Below are 18,221 nucleotides of genomic sequence, written 5' to 3'. Positions count from 1 at the left end.
AATCAAAAATGACTGTTCTGTGCCCAAGGTCCTTCTGGGTTCAATGTTACAAGAGAAGGTGTGACTGCTTGATAAGAGCATAATTTATTACTTCTCCAAGAATATTTGCATTTTAATAAAAAAAAACTTTAAATGAGTGGATAACTAATGGTGAGACTGAAGCCACAGAGGCAAAACCAGGGAGAAGAGTGATTTTCAGTACTTTGCAAACCATGTCTTATATGTTATTATTTATTTCTCTCATTTTCTATATTATTGAGGAAGTAAGAAATGCGAGGAAAATATTTCTTTTCTGGTGAAGTGATCAATGTATAAAGAATTCACAAATCATAAACTGTTTCTGGGGAGTAAAAATAAACAGGAAGAGTGGATAAAGAAAACAGGATTGTTATTTGTTAAATAACAAAATATTAAAAATTATAGACTGTATTTTGTTTTGCAATAGTGCTTTCATTCCTTTGTGGGTGGACTTGGGTTCAGAGAATGAGGAGAGATCATAGAAATATGAAGAGACTGGATTATTGTATATCACCACAATATTTCTAGCAGAAAAATTAAGATCTAAAAGTTGTGGTGAAAGATACTCTGATGTCTTTACAAATGTGCCTATATTTGATTCTACTCCTTTGATTTTTTCCCTTGTAGATTTTGTGATATCAGAACATACTTGAGGGAACAAAGTCATGTTGAAAGTCAGAAAGAACTTACAGCGGGGGAGGTGATTAAATACTTCTCAGAATATAGTATCTACATGACAAAATTCACCAAAATCAAAGATTTTCCACAAGGAATTATACCTCACTTTGGAATATGTTAGGTGTGCATTGTAAAGTGTGTTGTTTTGCTTACAATAGATTTTGCTTAGTATATTAGAAAGCTTAGAATTGCAATAGGAAAAAAAAACAAACAAACAAGAGGAGGGAGCAGAAGAGAAAATTATAATTGCTAATGGTTAGTCCACAAAATGGATGATTCATGCATGAGTAATTAAGAATTAACTATGACCATATTTCACACATTGTCATATATTATCTCCTAACCAGGTGATAATTTGGCTCTACACAACAGCAGAAGCAAAATTAACTTTAAATGGATAATGCTTTTTTTCTTATGTTAAGAGGGTACATATATCAACAAAATGAAGAACAGGAAGTTTTGCAAACATTAGCAAAAAAAATTAGCACTTTCAATTAAGATAGGCATTTTCTGATTAAACTTTATATTATACAAGATTGGCCTATGAATTTCCCCTCTTTTCCCTCTACATAATAATAAGTGATTATATTATATGCAGATAATCTTAATATAAAATAATTTTAAAAGCACTTGACTTAAACATAGGTGCTTTTCTTTCCAAACCATTTGCATATACGTTTCTTGTGATAAATGTGAAAGGCACACACTTAAGCATTCAGTTATTGTGAATGAAAAAAGAATTTAACCTTGAAATATAGAATTTTATGTTCACAATGATACAGTAGGCATCTTCAGTTTAGGTAATACATGTGCAAACTCAAATCATTTGTTGTTACATCCTGTATTAGAATCAGTTTCCTAAAATTTACATCTTAATATCATATTTTATTTGTGAAAATTAAATGTGTTTTGCCTACCTGGAACATTATTAAGAAGTTCAGGGCTAGCAGGACTTTTTAATTTGTCATCACAATTTATAATTTTAGGACCCTTCTGTCTCATTTCTTAATTTCTATGTGCAACAGAATTACATTCAAAATTTTGACTTTTACATAAGATTATTTCATATACTCAATACTATCCATAATTAAAAGCACAGGTTTTTCCTTTTATCTTAATTTAAGTCTATGATTGGAACAGTCAATGTTTGTTATGTGCTTAGAAATGTGGAATTAAAGTTACCACACTTACTTCTTGTCTGTATTGGATTTAGTCAATGCTACTATTTATCACTATTTGTTTATTTTGATACCTTGGCCCTTACAAGCCAGCAACTGTGATAAAGTTTTATGACTTGCCTAATTCTCCTCCTTCTTATTTTTTCCCCACTTGAAATGTATAAAAAAGCATTGATTAATAAATCATGTGTGAAGATTAAATACTAGTAACTTAATTAGGAGGCAACATCTTTAAAAGTCATTTTTCATATATATTGCAAACCATTAGAATTTTGCTTGTTTTTAATTATGCCTCTTTTTCACTTAAAAAATATTATAACTGCTATGACAAGTGTTTTAAAAAGCAATAACTTTTCTTAGAGTGCCTGGGTGGCACAGTCAGTTAAGCATCCATTCTTGGTTTCAGCTCAGGTTGTGGTCTCGGGATCATGATCTCCAGATTGTGATCTCAATATCATAAAATCGAGCCCCACGTCAGGCTCTGTGCTCAGGGCAGAGTCAGCTTAAGACTCTCTCTCCCTCTCCCTCTGCTCCCCCACCTCAAATAAATAAATAAATAAATCTTTTTAAAAAATTTTAAAAACTACAACTTTTCTTAAAAGTTTTCTTTTATACTAGAGCCATGGATTCACAGCTATACTACATTAGAGAAAAGGAAAGAAATCAAGAATATTAAATAGGAGATGTGTAAATATTTACACAAAAATAACAGAAAACAAGCTGCAAAAATGTATAGTGGCTAACATCATAAGGAGGAGAAAAATGAGAGAAATCAGATATAAATCTAAAATATATAAAAATAAAAACCAAATACGCGGTTATTGTTTTGTTCATCCACTAATTAATTCTTGCAGCTGCTCAAATTTACCGAGTAGTTAATATACAGAGATCATTTGACTTGGTACAACATGGGTTAACAATAAAGGCATCAAAATGAATAAATGGAAGCCTTGCTATTTATGAGTAATATGCACATGTGGAAAGTTAAAAGGTGGTGATATATCGACAATATATTTGCTTAAGAAATTATGAATAAATAAATGATTTTTGTTATTCATTCAAGCAAGGAATATTTCTTTTTTTTTTTTTAAAGATTTTACTTATTTGACAGAGATAGAGACAGCCAGCGAGGGAGGGAACACAAGCAGGGAGAGTGGGAGAGGAAGAAGCAGGCTTCCAGCAGAGGAGCCCGATGTGGGGCTCGATCCCACAACACCGGGATCACGCCCTGAGCTAAAGGCAAACGCTCAACCGCTGTGCCACCCAGGCGCCCCAGGAATGTTTCTATATGCACAAAACTAGGTGCTTAAAATATTAAAGCAGGACTTGCTCCTGCCACAGCTAACAAGTAGAAGATGTTATTAACTAACGTATTAATTAAAATCCCCCCCCCACACACACACGGGTTCGCATGAGAGCTCGTGACAAAGTGTGTTATTTGTGCCTTGTATGAAATGGTGGGGTATAAGTTATTCAATACCAACTTCACAAAGGATATAGACTTAAATATGAATCAAGGAAATTTATCAATACATCAGGGACAGGAATCATGGTAGTTAATCTATCAAGGACAAGAATGAGGAAGAATATGAATAAAGAATAGAAACAAGGGTTATTTTTTTTTTTGAAGATTTGATTTATTTATTTGGCAGAGAAAGAGACAGCCAGTGAGAGAGGGAACACAAGCAGGGGGAGTGGGAGAGGAGGAAGCAGGCTCCCAGTGGAGGAGCCTGATGCGGGGCTCGATCCCAGAACTCTGGGATCACGCCCTGAGCTGAAGGCAGGTGCTTAACAACTGAGCCACCCAGGCGCCCCAGAAGCAAGGGTTATATACGGTAGAATTATATGGTGTATGAAGCAAAATATGCGTTTAATGAAATAATGCATTTCAGAAATAATAAATACTCTGTTGTATTCAGATTGATGTGTACCTAATTCAAACAATGCATAGGTAAAGTTAAATAGAATAATCTAAATAACTGGATTAAAAACACTTAGAAAAGACCTGTCTTTCATTCAGAAAAACAGACTGTTTTCATTCAGAATAAGTTAAATTAACAATTACACCAAAAGGTTTTTTTAGATGTTCATCTATTAGACTCATAAAACTTTTTGCTCTTAGGGGTTTGTAAGTGTATAGACAATAGGAAAAATTACTAAGTATGATTTTTTTTCAAATTTTGCTAAATTTCAAATTATTCCAATCATCCTTCATAGATGAGTAGAACATTTTGATTAAAAGATTTAGAGAGCAAAAAAAAATTAGAAAGCTAAAAAAAAAATTAGAGAGCTAATGGCTTGATTCGGGGTAATTGTTAGACTTACTCCACTTAATATCATTAAGTATATAATATAAAAATAGATCATATTTTCTACCTGTGAAATCCTCAAGTATAATTTGTTTTGCATTCTTAGTAGCACTACAATTAGAGCATGAATAGCAAGTAATATAAATAATACATACCAAAAAATTGATAGCAGATACTGTGACTTGCCGGTTTCCAAATGCTGAAAAATAGGAAATAAGATGTAATGCAAACATTCATATTTTGGATTGCCACACTATAAACATATTTGAAGCAATGTTTATTGGATATTACTATCCTCTGATCCAAAGCACGATGGTGTATGTAATTGACCCTTTGGGATAGTACATTTGCGATCTAAAGGGATGAAAATATTTTTGCTTTCAAATTTTCTAGTCACCTAATTATATTTAGAATACAGAAGGAATCTATTTTTAATTTGTATTATTAACTCTTTGAAGGCAGATTTAATCTTTCATTTGTCACCTTAACAGCACATCATATGGCATAATATATGATGGCACCAAATGATAGCTCTTGTTTTTTAATGTTTAACAACAAAAGAAACATGTTAATAAAAAAAACTATTTTTTAATTGATATTTTCTAATAGGTAATATTTTAAGTGTTTTTTTTATTTTTCATCTTAAAACAAGTATATGAGGTAAGTATTAATGTTCTCATCTTAAAGTAAAGAAAAATATAGGTTACATAAGTTCCCAAATAATATAGAATAAGGAATAAAATAGAATTTAAGACACTGTCCTAATGTTACCTTTTTCATGGTAGAGAAGGTGGGATATACAAAAGTACAAAAAATAAATTTTTCTGACAAGCTTATCATCTGTACTAAGAGTTGCATTTCTTTTTTCCACTTTTATGTGTGTGCACATATAAATTGTATTTATGTAAACACATACAAAATTATAATGTCTCACTTTAAATCTTGCATATTTTATAAGAATATTTTAAAGGTTTTTCTAATATTATTAAACATTCATTATAAAAACTATGACAACATCTACATCATAATGTATAATGTAGTTAGCTCTAAAAACATTAAATATTATCTAATTGCTGTGTAATTAGTGCTACTTTAATTTTATGTATGTTAAGTAATATTGCTTCAAACATCTTTCTTTATAAGTCTTTTATTGAAGTTCCAGTTCCATGGGCCAGAAATTTAAAGGATAATTTAGTCAAAAGTTATATAAGTATCTATGCGTGGATATATGGAGATATATATATATATAGAGAGAGAGAGAGAGCGCACGCACATATATATATATAAAATATGTAGCAGTATTGGAAGTTTTGTTTTTATGAAGTGCATATTTCTAAATATGAAATGAAATACATTAATACATTAATGGAGAAAATTTGAAAAAAAGATAAAAATGTAAAGGGAAATAAAATACATTAAAATCCCATTATCCATGGTAAATCAGTTACAACTCAGATTTTCCTTTGGAAATATACATATTTGTTATACACTTTTTACAGTATCTGATAGAATACTTTTATAAACACTTATTCCTTAATACTATATTTGCCATATAATTAAATATTCTTTAGCTAAAACAAAATATATATATTTTTTATTTATGCCTACTTCTAGACAAAACTTCATTCATTCAACAATAGCTATTAGGAATGAGACAGGCACTGTACTGTGTGCTTGTGATAAAATCAATTATAAACTAAGCTAGAAGTAACTCTTATCTTAATAAAAATTACTGTCTGACAAGGAAACAAATAATAATCACAAGATAACAAAGGGAAGTCTGAAACCCTGATAAGTGTTACTAAGAAAGACCTATATAGTATTTAATGTAAGATCTAAAATGAAGGATTTATCAGGGAGATCAGGCAGTACTGAGTACATGGTTGAAATCTGATTTCTAAAATGAATAGATATTAACATAGACAAGAGAGGGGTTCAGAACATTTCATGTAGCAGGACAGTAAAGATATACCTTGCTTTCATTTTTTAATGAAAATAAATAATGATGTGATAAAAACAGGTACAGGGACAAAGAGTATAATTTTTAAAATATTTTTAGTGTTTATTTCCAAAAAGTAATGTCACAGAGAGTGTAATTTGAAACAAACTTTCCAGAAAAAAATTTTAGCCATCATTAAAACTTTCTGTAATTTTTTTAAAAGATTTTATTTATTTATTTGTCAGAGAGAGAAAGACAAAGAGCACAAGCAGGGGGAGGGAGGGGCAGAGAGAGAAGCAGGATCCTCGCTAAGCAAGGAACCGGATACGGGGATACGGGACTTGATCCCAGGACCCTGGGATCATGACCTGAGCCGAAGGCAGAGGCTCAACCAACTGAGCCATCCAGGTGTCCCAAAACTTTCTGTAGTATTCTGTAGTACTTTTATAATTTTTATAATATTTTACATTTGGCAAGAAAAAAAGTTGTTTTTCTTTGATTGCTGCTGATACTAACATTTATGTGTTAAGTTTTCTGAACATATGCATGCCAGTTTGCAGTTAACAGAATATTCCTGCCATTGGGCAGTTTTCAATTACGATAATTGTTTCCTATGTACTTTTAAATATTTTCAAGAACTATGAAAAATGACGTCCTTAATGGTCTATGTGGTAGAAATACATAATAATAATACTTTGTTTTTTTTTCAAATTAATGTGTGTGAATGTACAGATGCTATTAATTTTATGCAATCAAATCTGTGGAGAATAGGACTCTACATTATATTTATTCACTTTCTTGTTGGAATCAGTATTGTAATCTGAAATATGTTTTCACAGAATTGGATCCTACTTCTATCTTATGCATTTAAGAGTCTTGCACACAGTAAAATTAGACTTGCAGGGCCTCGTTTTCCCAATCTCTAATTGGGAATATTAACACTTACATAATAATGTTTCTTATTACATAAGAAATATAAATTTTACAATTATTGACAAGCATTAAGTTTTCCATAAATATTTTGCATATGTTAATAACAATCAGCTTCTATTATTTTGTATCCGGTGTATGAATTTTTCAAAGGCTCCTCTTAAACATACTGTGGAGCAAAAATATCTGTCTGTTAATGCTTTAATATTAGTAGGTATATCTTTTGATAAAATATTTTTTAAAAAATGAGTTATATGATATTAAGAAATTTTCCCCTTCAATATTCATAGTTAATTTTTAGTATTTATTGAACATTGTAATGATTTACTTTTAGCATGCTCAACTAGTTTTGCTGATCTTAATAAAGATTCTGTTGTTGGTACTTCAAGCACAGATATTAAGATGGCTTAACATTTTATAAAATCTAAAATAAAGCTTGACTACTCCATTCATTTCCATTTCAAATTTTATAAACACCAGAAGTAGACTACAAAAAATAATTGTTAATTAAATGTGAAACCTCAACCCTTGTAGCACTAGAGCCTTGAGGGCTGCAGTAAAGGGTGTGAGGAGAGAAAAGTCCACAGCAAATAAATGAAATGGAATTCTTTGATGAGGACAGCTATTTTTCTCCACATTTAGGAACTGAGGATTTAGGTTTGGTACATTGTGCTTTCCACCAAATTGCTTCATCTGAGCCAATGGTCAAGACATTTAATAAAGTTATAAACAGAAAACAGTATGTTACAGAAACAAACTGCTTCCATTTTTTTCTTATTGAATTATATTTAATATAATAATTACATATTTATTGTTTATTTTAAGAATGCTGATAGCTGATTTTATGTGATTGTGTGACTATAAGGAATTTTTCTTTTTAATCTTCATCATTTCATTTTACTACCTGTCATTTTGAATGTTTACAATCAATTCATATTTTTGCTAGAGTTCCTATGGAGAGAAAATAAATCAAACTATGTCCGCCAAATTTGGTCTTTTAAGTCTACATAAAGGTTTAATGGAGTCTGATATGGAAGCTATTTAAAATTGACATTTTTTTCATTTTTTGCTTTTTTTAAGTGTGCCAGGTTGTTCATCATTTCTGTGTAGTTTGAAGAGAGTTTTGATGCTGGCAATTTAGTATGTGTTTAATTAGAAAGAAATCCTACATACATGGTGGTGTATACCGTGGGTGATTAATGTAGTAGGCAATCCAAGAAGTAAATCCCCAATAAAAGGCACAACCCTACAAATAAAACACAATAAAAGTTAGCAAATATATGTAAAATCTATCACGTCATTTGAAATCATCCCAGACACTTATATGCCACACTGCAGCTTTTTTTTTGTATGAAAAATGGTATGTCCTAAGCAAGATAAATGAAAGGCCTCCTCACCCAATAAAGTAGAATTTTACAAGTACCTATTTGATATCACTAAGGAAAGGCATTACTTTGTTCAACCCTTATTAATATAAATGGGTACTTAGGATATAAGGCAAATGTAACAATATATTTTAGAAATAATTTTCAAGAGTGGTCTTTGACGATCAAGTAATAAATATGAATGAAGTAATAAAATAATAAATGTATTACATAAAATATACTAATATTCATTTTCTAACAGTAAGTGAATAAAATAATGAATTATTTAATCTTTAGTAAAACATATCTTGATATATTATAAAGGTAAATGTCCTAGTTCGAAAGTCCTAGGCTATAATACTGATCTTTTACAGATATGATAAATTTTAATATCTTCCGCCAGAATAGAAGTTAGTCTAAATGATTTTTGAGGTTTCTAAGAATTTTGGAGTTTATGGTTTTATTACAATGACAACAATAGAAAGGCTTGTTGAAATTTTTACAAAACAGATATTTGCCAAAAAAGACAGGAAATTTTTAATAAGGAAATATTTCCTATAGAAAGTAAATTTTAAATTGGAAATTAAAATAAATTGGAATCAGAATTGGAAAACTGAATTGCAGCATATTATCCAATGTAACTTTCCACTTCAATATTTCATAAAACTTCCCATTTTCTTGACAGCTATTTGATGGGATGGTTATTAACTTCTGAATTCACCATTTTTTGGAAGAGCAAAGACAGTCATCACACTGACAACTGTCATAAATACAGGGTGTAATTTCATCATTGTTATCACACAGATGTATTTCTACAGGAGGGTTCATATATGACATCCCTCCTCCTCAAGCAACACTTAAAGAATCTGAATTCAATGCTAAGTATTTCCAAAATTAAAGGTGCCAGAGCATACAAGGCTTGTAAGAAAAGGACATTGGAAATCTTTTCTGTAGGGTTATTGGTTGAACACAATTCCAGTGAAATAGGTCACTCAGGAAGTGGCATTTCAGGAGCCCATGTTTGGCTGACAAAGTTTAACAGAAAAATCTAAGCATGAGGAAAATAAACATGATTGCATCATTTTATGGATGACCCAATACACAAAATTTCTCAATAATAATTAAAATTATAAAACATATCAATCCCCACCTTTAGCAAATTTTTCAAAGGTGTATGTCCTGCAGAAACTTTATGAACAAATAAGGTTTCCAAGAGATAGCGGATATAGTGTATACAATGACAGAAGCAAGCCAAGCTAGAAAGAAAATAAAACATGAACATATTAAGTTCCCTTCCAAAGGTCTGGCTTGCCTTACATGTAAGACATTTTTTGTTAGTTTACTACAATACTATATTTATTAGGAAATGTTTCCAATAATCAAAACACTAATGCTTATTTTAAAATTTTTATTCTAGAAATTTTCTAAATTTATTTCACAGTAACAGTACTGTCACAACAGTCTATAAATTTACTTCTGATGACAATTAAAATATTTTATAATACCAGTCATAATCTATATGGTCACACCTACCCCAGGAATACATAATAATTATAAATGTAGCCATATCAAAATGGCTCATGAACGAAGCAGAAAATGCACAAGTTTTTTTCTTTTGTATACTGATACACAATGTTACATTAATTTCATGTGCATAACATTGTGATTTAACAAGTTTTACATTATCCTATGTTCCCCACAACTGTACCTGTCATCTGTCATCATACAGTGCTATTTAAATATCATTGACTGTATTCTTTATGCCATGCCTTTTACTCCTGTAATGTATTTATTCCATAGCTGGAAGCCTGTATCTCCCATTCCCTTTTACCCACTTTGCCTGATCCCTCACTCTTCTCCTCTCTGCCATTGGAGACAACATGGATGGACCTAGAGGGTATTATGCTAAGTGAAATAAGTCAGATTGAGAAAGACAAATGCCATATGATTTCACACATGCGGAATCTAAAAAAAAAAGAAGAAACACACAAAGAAACAGAATCAGACCTATAAATACAGAGAACAAACTGAGTGATGCCAGAGGGGAAAATTTACAAGTTTTAAAAATACCCAAAATCAAGTTAGAATTCATTTGACATTTTATAGTATTCAGAATAACTGTCCTGTAGCAAGAACCATACATTGAAATGGTTTGAATTTCATTATTTATGGAGTCAGTACAGCTTCTGTTTTGTTTAGTTTGTTTTATGTTTGGGTTTTGCCTGCCTAACAAATTGTAATGTTTTGTTTGTCTCTTTGTGTGTTTGTTTCTGGTTCTGTTTTTCTAATTGAGCAACTCCTGTTGCCATTTACAAAACTATTGTTTTAAAAGTAAATGTCAGACATTATTTACAGAAGTTTATTTTCTTGATTTTGCTTAAAATATATTTGTTTCAGATATGATTTATAGAAGTACATTTTCTTGCTTGTTCTTAAAATACATTTCTGTTAAAATCTGTACTGAGGGGCACCTGGGTGGCTCAGTCGTTAAGCGTCTGCCTCAGGCTAGGCATGATCCAAGGGTCCTGGGATCGAGCCCCACATTGGGCTCCCTGCCCTGCTGGGAGCCTGCTTCTTCCTCTCCCACTCCCCCTGCTTGTGTTCCCTCTCTTGCTAGCTGTCTCTCTCTCTGTCAAATAAATAAATAAATAAATAAAATCTTTAAAAAATAATAAAATAAAAAAGTAAAATCTGTACTGATTTTGTTAAAAATACAAAATTTCAAAAACTGTGGTTGCTATTCAGAAAAACCAATATGGATCAAAAATTGCACATTAAGCCAATGAAGTTTGAACATAAAAATCAGTATATCATATAGTCTATGTACAATCAAACATTGAGTCTCTATAGGAATTTATTTTAACAAAATGAATTAATGATTTCTGGTTAATAATAATAGTGACTTTAGGGAAAACAAACACAAACCAATCTGCCTAAGTCATCAGGGAACTTATTATTATTCATTAATTCATAAAAAATGTAAGCGTGCACGTATTAGGGGAAAGACATATTCTATGTGTGTCTAAATAATAGACAAATTCTGTGAGAAATGGGAGAGTAAAGTGTGGATATCCAGGAGCAGAGCTTTCTAGATACTAAGACAAGCAAAAGGAAAGGTTCTGACTTAGGAGAAGGTTTAAGCCTTGTAGGTTTAAAGGACTGATAAGGGAATCAGTATCTCTCCTACCCTGTCGGATCTTTGTAGGAGTATATACTTGGGTGACAAAATTTTCCACTTTGTAAGAAAACATAAAGTAAAGTTATGCCCAGCTATATAACAGAGCACTAAATGAGAAATTTTAGTTCATGCTATGATTAAATTAGTTCACTTATTTTTCTGATGTTATACGAGCTTAGTACATACAACCGTATCTTACTATTTGGATATATGTCACTTTGCACAGTATTGGTAACTCACTTACCATGTTTGATTTTATTCCAAAGTATTTCTATTTAATTATGGTTGACTTCCCTTCAAATATCAACTTCTTCTCTGTGCAGTGCTAAACTAATTGAACATCCATAAGTAGGTTTAGGTCCAATTCTTTTTTCCAATCATAATATTAAAAAATATCCCTTATCACATATGTTTCAAGATAGGAGGACTATGGAATAAAACACAGTCTTGGGGTGCCTGGGTGGCTCAGTTGGTTAAGCATTTGCCTTCCAATCAGGTCATGGTCTCAGAGTCCTGGGATTGAGCCCAGGGGGCTCCTTGCTCAGCGGGGAGTCTGCTTCTCCCTCTACGTCTACCCCTCCCCCCCAGCTCATGCTCTCTCTCTCAAATAAATAAAATATTTAAAAAAGAAAGGAAGAGAAAGAAAGAAAGAAAGAAAGAAAGAAAGAAAGAAAGAAAGAAAAGAAAAGAAAAGAAAGAAAGAAAAAGAAAATACAGTCTCAATTCTAGGTTTTTGTTGTGGAAGAATATGAAGGCAATGTTCAGATAAAATGCTGAAGCTATAAGAGGTTTTGCTAATAACGGACTTTGAATTGCAGAGGGCACATAGAAGAATTTCAGGAAATGGGAAGGACTCAGTGAAAGCAATACAGAGGACTGTGGAGTTTATTGAGGTGTATGAGAGAAGAAGGATGGCTTGAAAGTATGGAGTTAATGATGTGGGGCACCTAAACAGGGATGTAAGTGTCCAAATAGATGTTACCTTCTTGCATTCAAGGCAGGTAGTCCAACTGTGTGCACTGTGTGTAGAAAAGGTTTCTAGGACTGCTTTTCCATCCCTGATGATGCAATTAGAAGTCCTTAGGGAGGTGGCCTCAGCCTCAGTGCAAGTGGTTCACTTGATTCCTATGACGGGAGAGACCTTGACACTTTTGAGTATGTATCCTCTGAACTACTGTTGATTGAATAAAGTTCAGTGATTGAACTCGATTGGTTTCAGGAAGCTGTGGACCCCCTTTCACTACTTGATGGGGATGGAGGTAATGTAGGGAATACCGCCTTAGTTCCAGTGTGCAGAGTTTCCTAAGAGATCCAAAGAATTTTGTGGTAGTTGAGTCACATATAGATCTAAGCCAGCAGAAAAATACTTTTGATTCTGTGAAATGATTCAAAACCATTTTGGAGAATTAACATTAGAGTATGGGGCAACTGGACATCGTATTTGAAATGTTATCTTCTTAACTTTGAGAAATGGAAACCACCCATCCTAAAATTGGGTTGCCTTGGAAGCCATATGATTATTTTATAGATCTCTGCTAGACACTCAAATTTCACAAGCAGTTTGTGTGTTTGTGTGTATCTGCTCTGAAATGATTTCATACAAACTTAACATATTTGCTATTTTGGAACATCGTGGTGCAAACTTTTACACTTAGATGTTATCAAACATGCTGCGTTTGTGTTTAAGAATAGTAACCAACTGTCAGTCAATTCCCTTAGAATTACACTAGGAAAAAAAAAGTGCCCTTTTTTTTTTCATGCTGTGTTATATATCTAGTACATGTTGTATGCTGGTCTTAAATATGAGTACAATTACATTGTCTTTACGAACACTTCACCCCAGACTTTCTAAACAAATTGGTCATTTCCTTATTCTCTCACTAGAGAGAAAAATAGCAATGTTCTACTAGGCCCTGAACAACTTGCCCATCATCCCTAAGAACCAGTTTCCCCTTGCCTCTCTCTGCTTCTGCCATACTAGCTTTCTTTTTGCTCCTACAAAGCATTATGAACAAAACATTATGAACTTATATTACTCGACTTTAAGGTACACTTAATAGTTCCTTATATGTAAATTTGCAAGTTGGTGTGTATACATTATTTAAAGTTACTTAAAATATATTTTCTTAAATGTAATTCACTTTAATTTGGTTTATAAACAAAATTTAAAATTATATCTTTGTTCGAGTTTATCTCCTCCTTAATCTATAGGTACTATATGTATTACTTACTGTACCACTGGGTGGCGTAATCTTCTAGAACTCTCTTTTATGTCATATATGTATGGGATCCTCAAATAAAAGAGGAGATATATCAGCAGAGGTCCTGTGTATTCAACCAAAAATACCTGAAAATAAGAAGGTGATTTAAATCAAAAAATAAATTTTTGTAGATATTATTAAGATTTACATACAAACATAGTAAGCATGTCTACAGACTTAGCCTACTGAATGAACTGGTAAAATGGACACATAGCATTATCTCGTCTTTAAAATGAATTACACTGAGTGCTAATAGAATTCACAAGAAGTCTTCCTTGCAAGAACTAGCCAAGACTTAAGGAAAAGACAATTATAAATGGTGAATTTAAAATAAAAATAAATATGGAAACTAATGTAATGATTTCTTATAAATAGTACACAGGAGTTTGTATTTATCTAACCAAACTATTATAAACGCATTTCTTTGTGTCTCCCCAGCCCCATACACCCTCCAGCTATAATGTGAACTGTTCCTACCACTGAATGGAATTGGGCTACAGTGACTTTTTTCTTTTTTCTTTTTTTTTTTTTAATTTACATGGCCGGGTCATCTTGATTTGACACTGATTCAAACTGAAATAATTTATTTCTCTCTTCTGGAAATTTTAGACTTTAACTCTTGTGAGTCTGAGTAGGTAGTTAAAAGGATTGCCTTCTGAATTCTGGAGCTGGGAGTCAACCATATATGGGGAAAGATATCTGATCTATAGAGATATGATCATAAGATTTGGAAAGATAATTGGAAACAGTGCTGTTTGATTGATTATTCACTAGCTGACTGGCTTTCTGATTGTTTTCTAAATCTTATGACTGTCCGTTATTTAGTTTTGTTTTGATGCTAAAACCAGGTTAAAGTCACTCTAGAATTCAAACAGAGAAAGGGAAATAATTTACCTCTGAGTGTTCAGAGAGAAAGAATACAGACATGACAATGAAAAACTCAACTGCCATTACTGCTTTGCTTTGGTCTTGGCCAATTTCATCATTTTCTAAGAAAGAAAACTTAAAGTTGCACATGTTTTACTCATATATGCAGGTGTGCACATTGATTAGAAATTATGTTCTTATTTCTCATGAGAACTTTATATAACTACATGGTTAGAATATATGATATATATGCATGTTTTATAAATATAATTATATCAGTGTGTGTATATATACATGCATGCATGAACTTTTATACATGTAGGTTTCTTAAGGTATACTTTTTCCATTTAACAGTATTGATCATCCCATTAGCCATAAAAGACTTTTATATGAGGGCAAATATGCAACGTCTGGTAAAGTCATGTAAAGCAACTTTTTTACTGCTGAACTATATTAATTTATGGCATACAACATGCCTGATTATTCACATGTAAAGAAAAAAGTGTTTACCACTTTTGAATGTCTGATAACAGACTTTAGTTAATATTCCAGAATAATTATTTTATTACCACAAAAAGTTTAAAATATTTATTTCTATGCCATCTAATCTAGTCAAGTTAATTTTGAGCAAATTCTCTAGTAATATATCAGTAATGAAAAATGTTATGAACAATAGTTAACCTTGACCACATGTCACTCTTTATTAAGTTAATAAAAATGCTATCATAGATATGAAGTTTCTTTGGATCAGGAAATTAAACTACAGTCTTATCTCCATCATATCCTAAAAATAAGTCAGGAGAACCTGTTGGCTTCCAGTAATATGTTCAAGGCCCAATATTTTATCACAAATATTGTTTATGCTGAAACATGGGGGTTAAAACAGTACTAAGGTAAGAAGGCTATATCCTGACCTGAAAACAGTAAAGAATGATAAGAAATAACTTTTGGACAATGCATCTTTCAAAAAAAAAAGTCTATTTGGGTGCAAATAGAAAAAAAAAGGGAGAGAAATGATTTATTAAACCTAGAAAGTAATCAGAAAATAGTTTTAGAATAAATAAAAACAAGGACCAGACAGACAAATAGTAGTAAGACACACTTCTGAAAAAGGAATTTTTCTTCTACTAAAAAGGAACAAATCCAAAACCAAAGCCAAGTAAACAAACAAATATGCCGGTTATAAGCCCTATTAAATCAGATGAATTTGCAAAAACTAAGAAGTCCATTATAAACCAGAAGTTTAGTAGAAATTATATATTCAAAATAAGAAGATATATTATTTTCTTACTTTGGAGATATATATGTATATGTGTCTGTGTGTGCATATATATATATATAAAATATATATACTACTTTAAAATTCAAACTTATGTCCAATATGAAATTATTTTCACACTTTTCCTTTATAGAATGTTCACTGTATTAAACTAATGTGCTGCTTTAAATGTTAAATTTAAACTGATACTAGGTATAAGATACTAGGCATCCTGGGTAACTGAGATTTTTTTTGAAACTTTTGGGGACTATTCAACTTGGGATATGTCTAAATTGAAAAAGGAAGAAGACAATAAGAAGTTTTAGAAATATAAATTGAAACACTGCTGCAATTGTTGGGAACTGGTTAGAATCTTTGTGCTTAGACTGTGCTTAATGCATTTCATCCTTTCTCGAAAAAAAGAAAACTTTTTAGTGCTATTATTATTGGGATGGTGTTGGCTTTACTTCTTTTTTAAAATTGCAATTGACAGTTGAAAACAAAATAAATTGCATATTTCACAATTGTTGAAAATACCAACAAAATAAAGTAGTACCATCCTTAATCTTCTAATGATGGGAGAGCTATTAAAATTATGAGAACATTTCTCAATAGTATATTACTTTGTACTGAATGAGAACTATTAAAGCTAATATAATACTAAAAAATTTTTGTTTTATTTTTATTTAACAATTATATGAATAACATATAATGGAGAATTTTATTCTAGGTTATTCAAACCATTGTAATGAGATCAGCAAGAAAAATTGATCAAAATGCTTTTTAGGATTCAAAGAGCTACTGAGTCATTGAGAATTGGAAAGTCAGGATTTTTAGGACAGGACTCTAGAATAGTGATTGACTCTAGGATTTGAAGTCTGAGAGCATCCTGAGAAGAAAACTAAATCTTTTGAGGGTGCCTGAGAATGGAGGGACAAAATTGTTGGTTCACATCTTTTAAAGACAGAAATGGCCTTATAAAATCTGCAGGATTTGGGTTAAGATCTAGAGCCATGATGAAGCAGAATTAGATCTGTCTTTACAGGTACCAAAGTTCAGTCTGAAATCATTTCAGTCATCAATTGAATTAAGATGACCTGGGCCAAATAACATCATTAGTCCATCTACAGGATGATAAATCAGTTTGAAAAGAGATAACATGATCCTAGGCCTCATGTTATCTTTACAAGTTGTTCATATGTATTTTCCTGTACTAGGTCAGAAATATAAATGTATAACAGGAGTAAAGATATTGTAATCAAATCCAAAAGAAATAGCAGACATTCAAAAGAGATAAACAAAAGATCCACATAGTAGAATTATCAGACACATACATTTAAAAAATGATCTTGTATATATTCAAAGAAATAAAAAACAAGGTTGAGTATTTCAGCAGGTATTTGAAACCTCTCTGAAGAAAAATATGGAAATGTAATATGAATCCCAGGAGGAGAATACAAAGAGAATAAAGGAAAATCAAATGTTAAAGAGATTATGATAATTTTTGAAATTAAATATTTATACCAAGCAGTAGACTCAGATAACACTCTAAACCCAAAGCAGGATAAATAGAAACATAATTGTAACTGTGTGCATCATATTCAAACAGTGATAATCAAACAAAAGACAAATTTAATATAAGCCAGAGAAAAGACACATTATTTCAAAAGAGCATAGTGGACTTTTCAACAGAAACATGGGAGTCAAAAATCAAAATAATGAAATTTTGTAAAGTGAAGACAAAAATAACTGCCAATATGGAATTATTTTTTTCCACAAAAAAATTCTTCCGAAATAGTTAAATATATTTTAGGATGAACTGACTGAGTTGAGAAAATTCATCAATGGCAGAACTAGAATAAATCACCAAAGATGTTCTTCAGGAAGAATGATAATGATCACAGATATAAGCTCAGCATTAAAAGAAATAACTAAATTAGAGTGAAAATGATAAATCTAAATAAATATTAGCCATATAAAATTATACTAGTGGATTTTTACTTAACAGTACCTAGAAAATTAAAATATAGCACAATAGAAGATTAGTCAGGAAGAGATTAAATATCATAAAGTCATTCAATTATCTATGAAGTATCTTCACATCAGTAAACCTAAATTAAACAATTTCTTTTAGTGTTCAATATTTTAAAGATGCACATAATCTCTTCAGTAACCAGGAGAGTTGGTAAAAAAGAAGATATTCTAGCCAAAATAACCAAGAGGCTAATAGAAAATAAAATA

The 18,221-nt window shown here is 31.3% G+C and overlaps 1 protein-coding gene across 1 annotated transcript in view; it reads right to left on the bottom strand.

Moving 5' to 3' along the window:
- The window catches only part of TECRL (trans-2,3-enoyl-CoA reductase like), a 97,756-nt gene that overhangs the window by 14,701 nt on the left and 64,834 nt on the right, over positions 1–18,221 (bottom strand). The window contains exons 5-8 of the mRNA XM_008701500.2: positions 13,826–13,941; positions 9,567–9,672; positions 8,226–8,298; positions 4,339–4,382 (exon numbers count right to left, since the gene is read on the bottom strand). Coding sequence (XP_008699722.1) covers positions 4,339–4,382; positions 8,226–8,298; positions 9,567–9,672; positions 13,826–13,941 — 339 coding nt within the window. The remainder of the gene's footprint in view (positions 1–4,338; positions 4,383–8,225; positions 8,299–9,566; positions 9,673–13,825; positions 13,942–18,221) is intronic.

The sequence above is a fragment of the Ursus maritimus genome, unplaced genomic scaffold (genome assembly GCF_017311325.1).
Source record: "Ursus maritimus isolate PB19 unplaced genomic scaffold, ASM1731132v1 scaffold_8, whole genome shotgun sequence".
In the NCBI taxonomy this organism is placed as follows: Eukaryota; Metazoa; Chordata; class Mammalia; order Carnivora; family Ursidae; genus Ursus; species Ursus maritimus.
The sequence above is the reverse complement of the archived record's forward strand: the minus strand, read 5'-3'. Positions and strand labels throughout refer to the sequence as shown.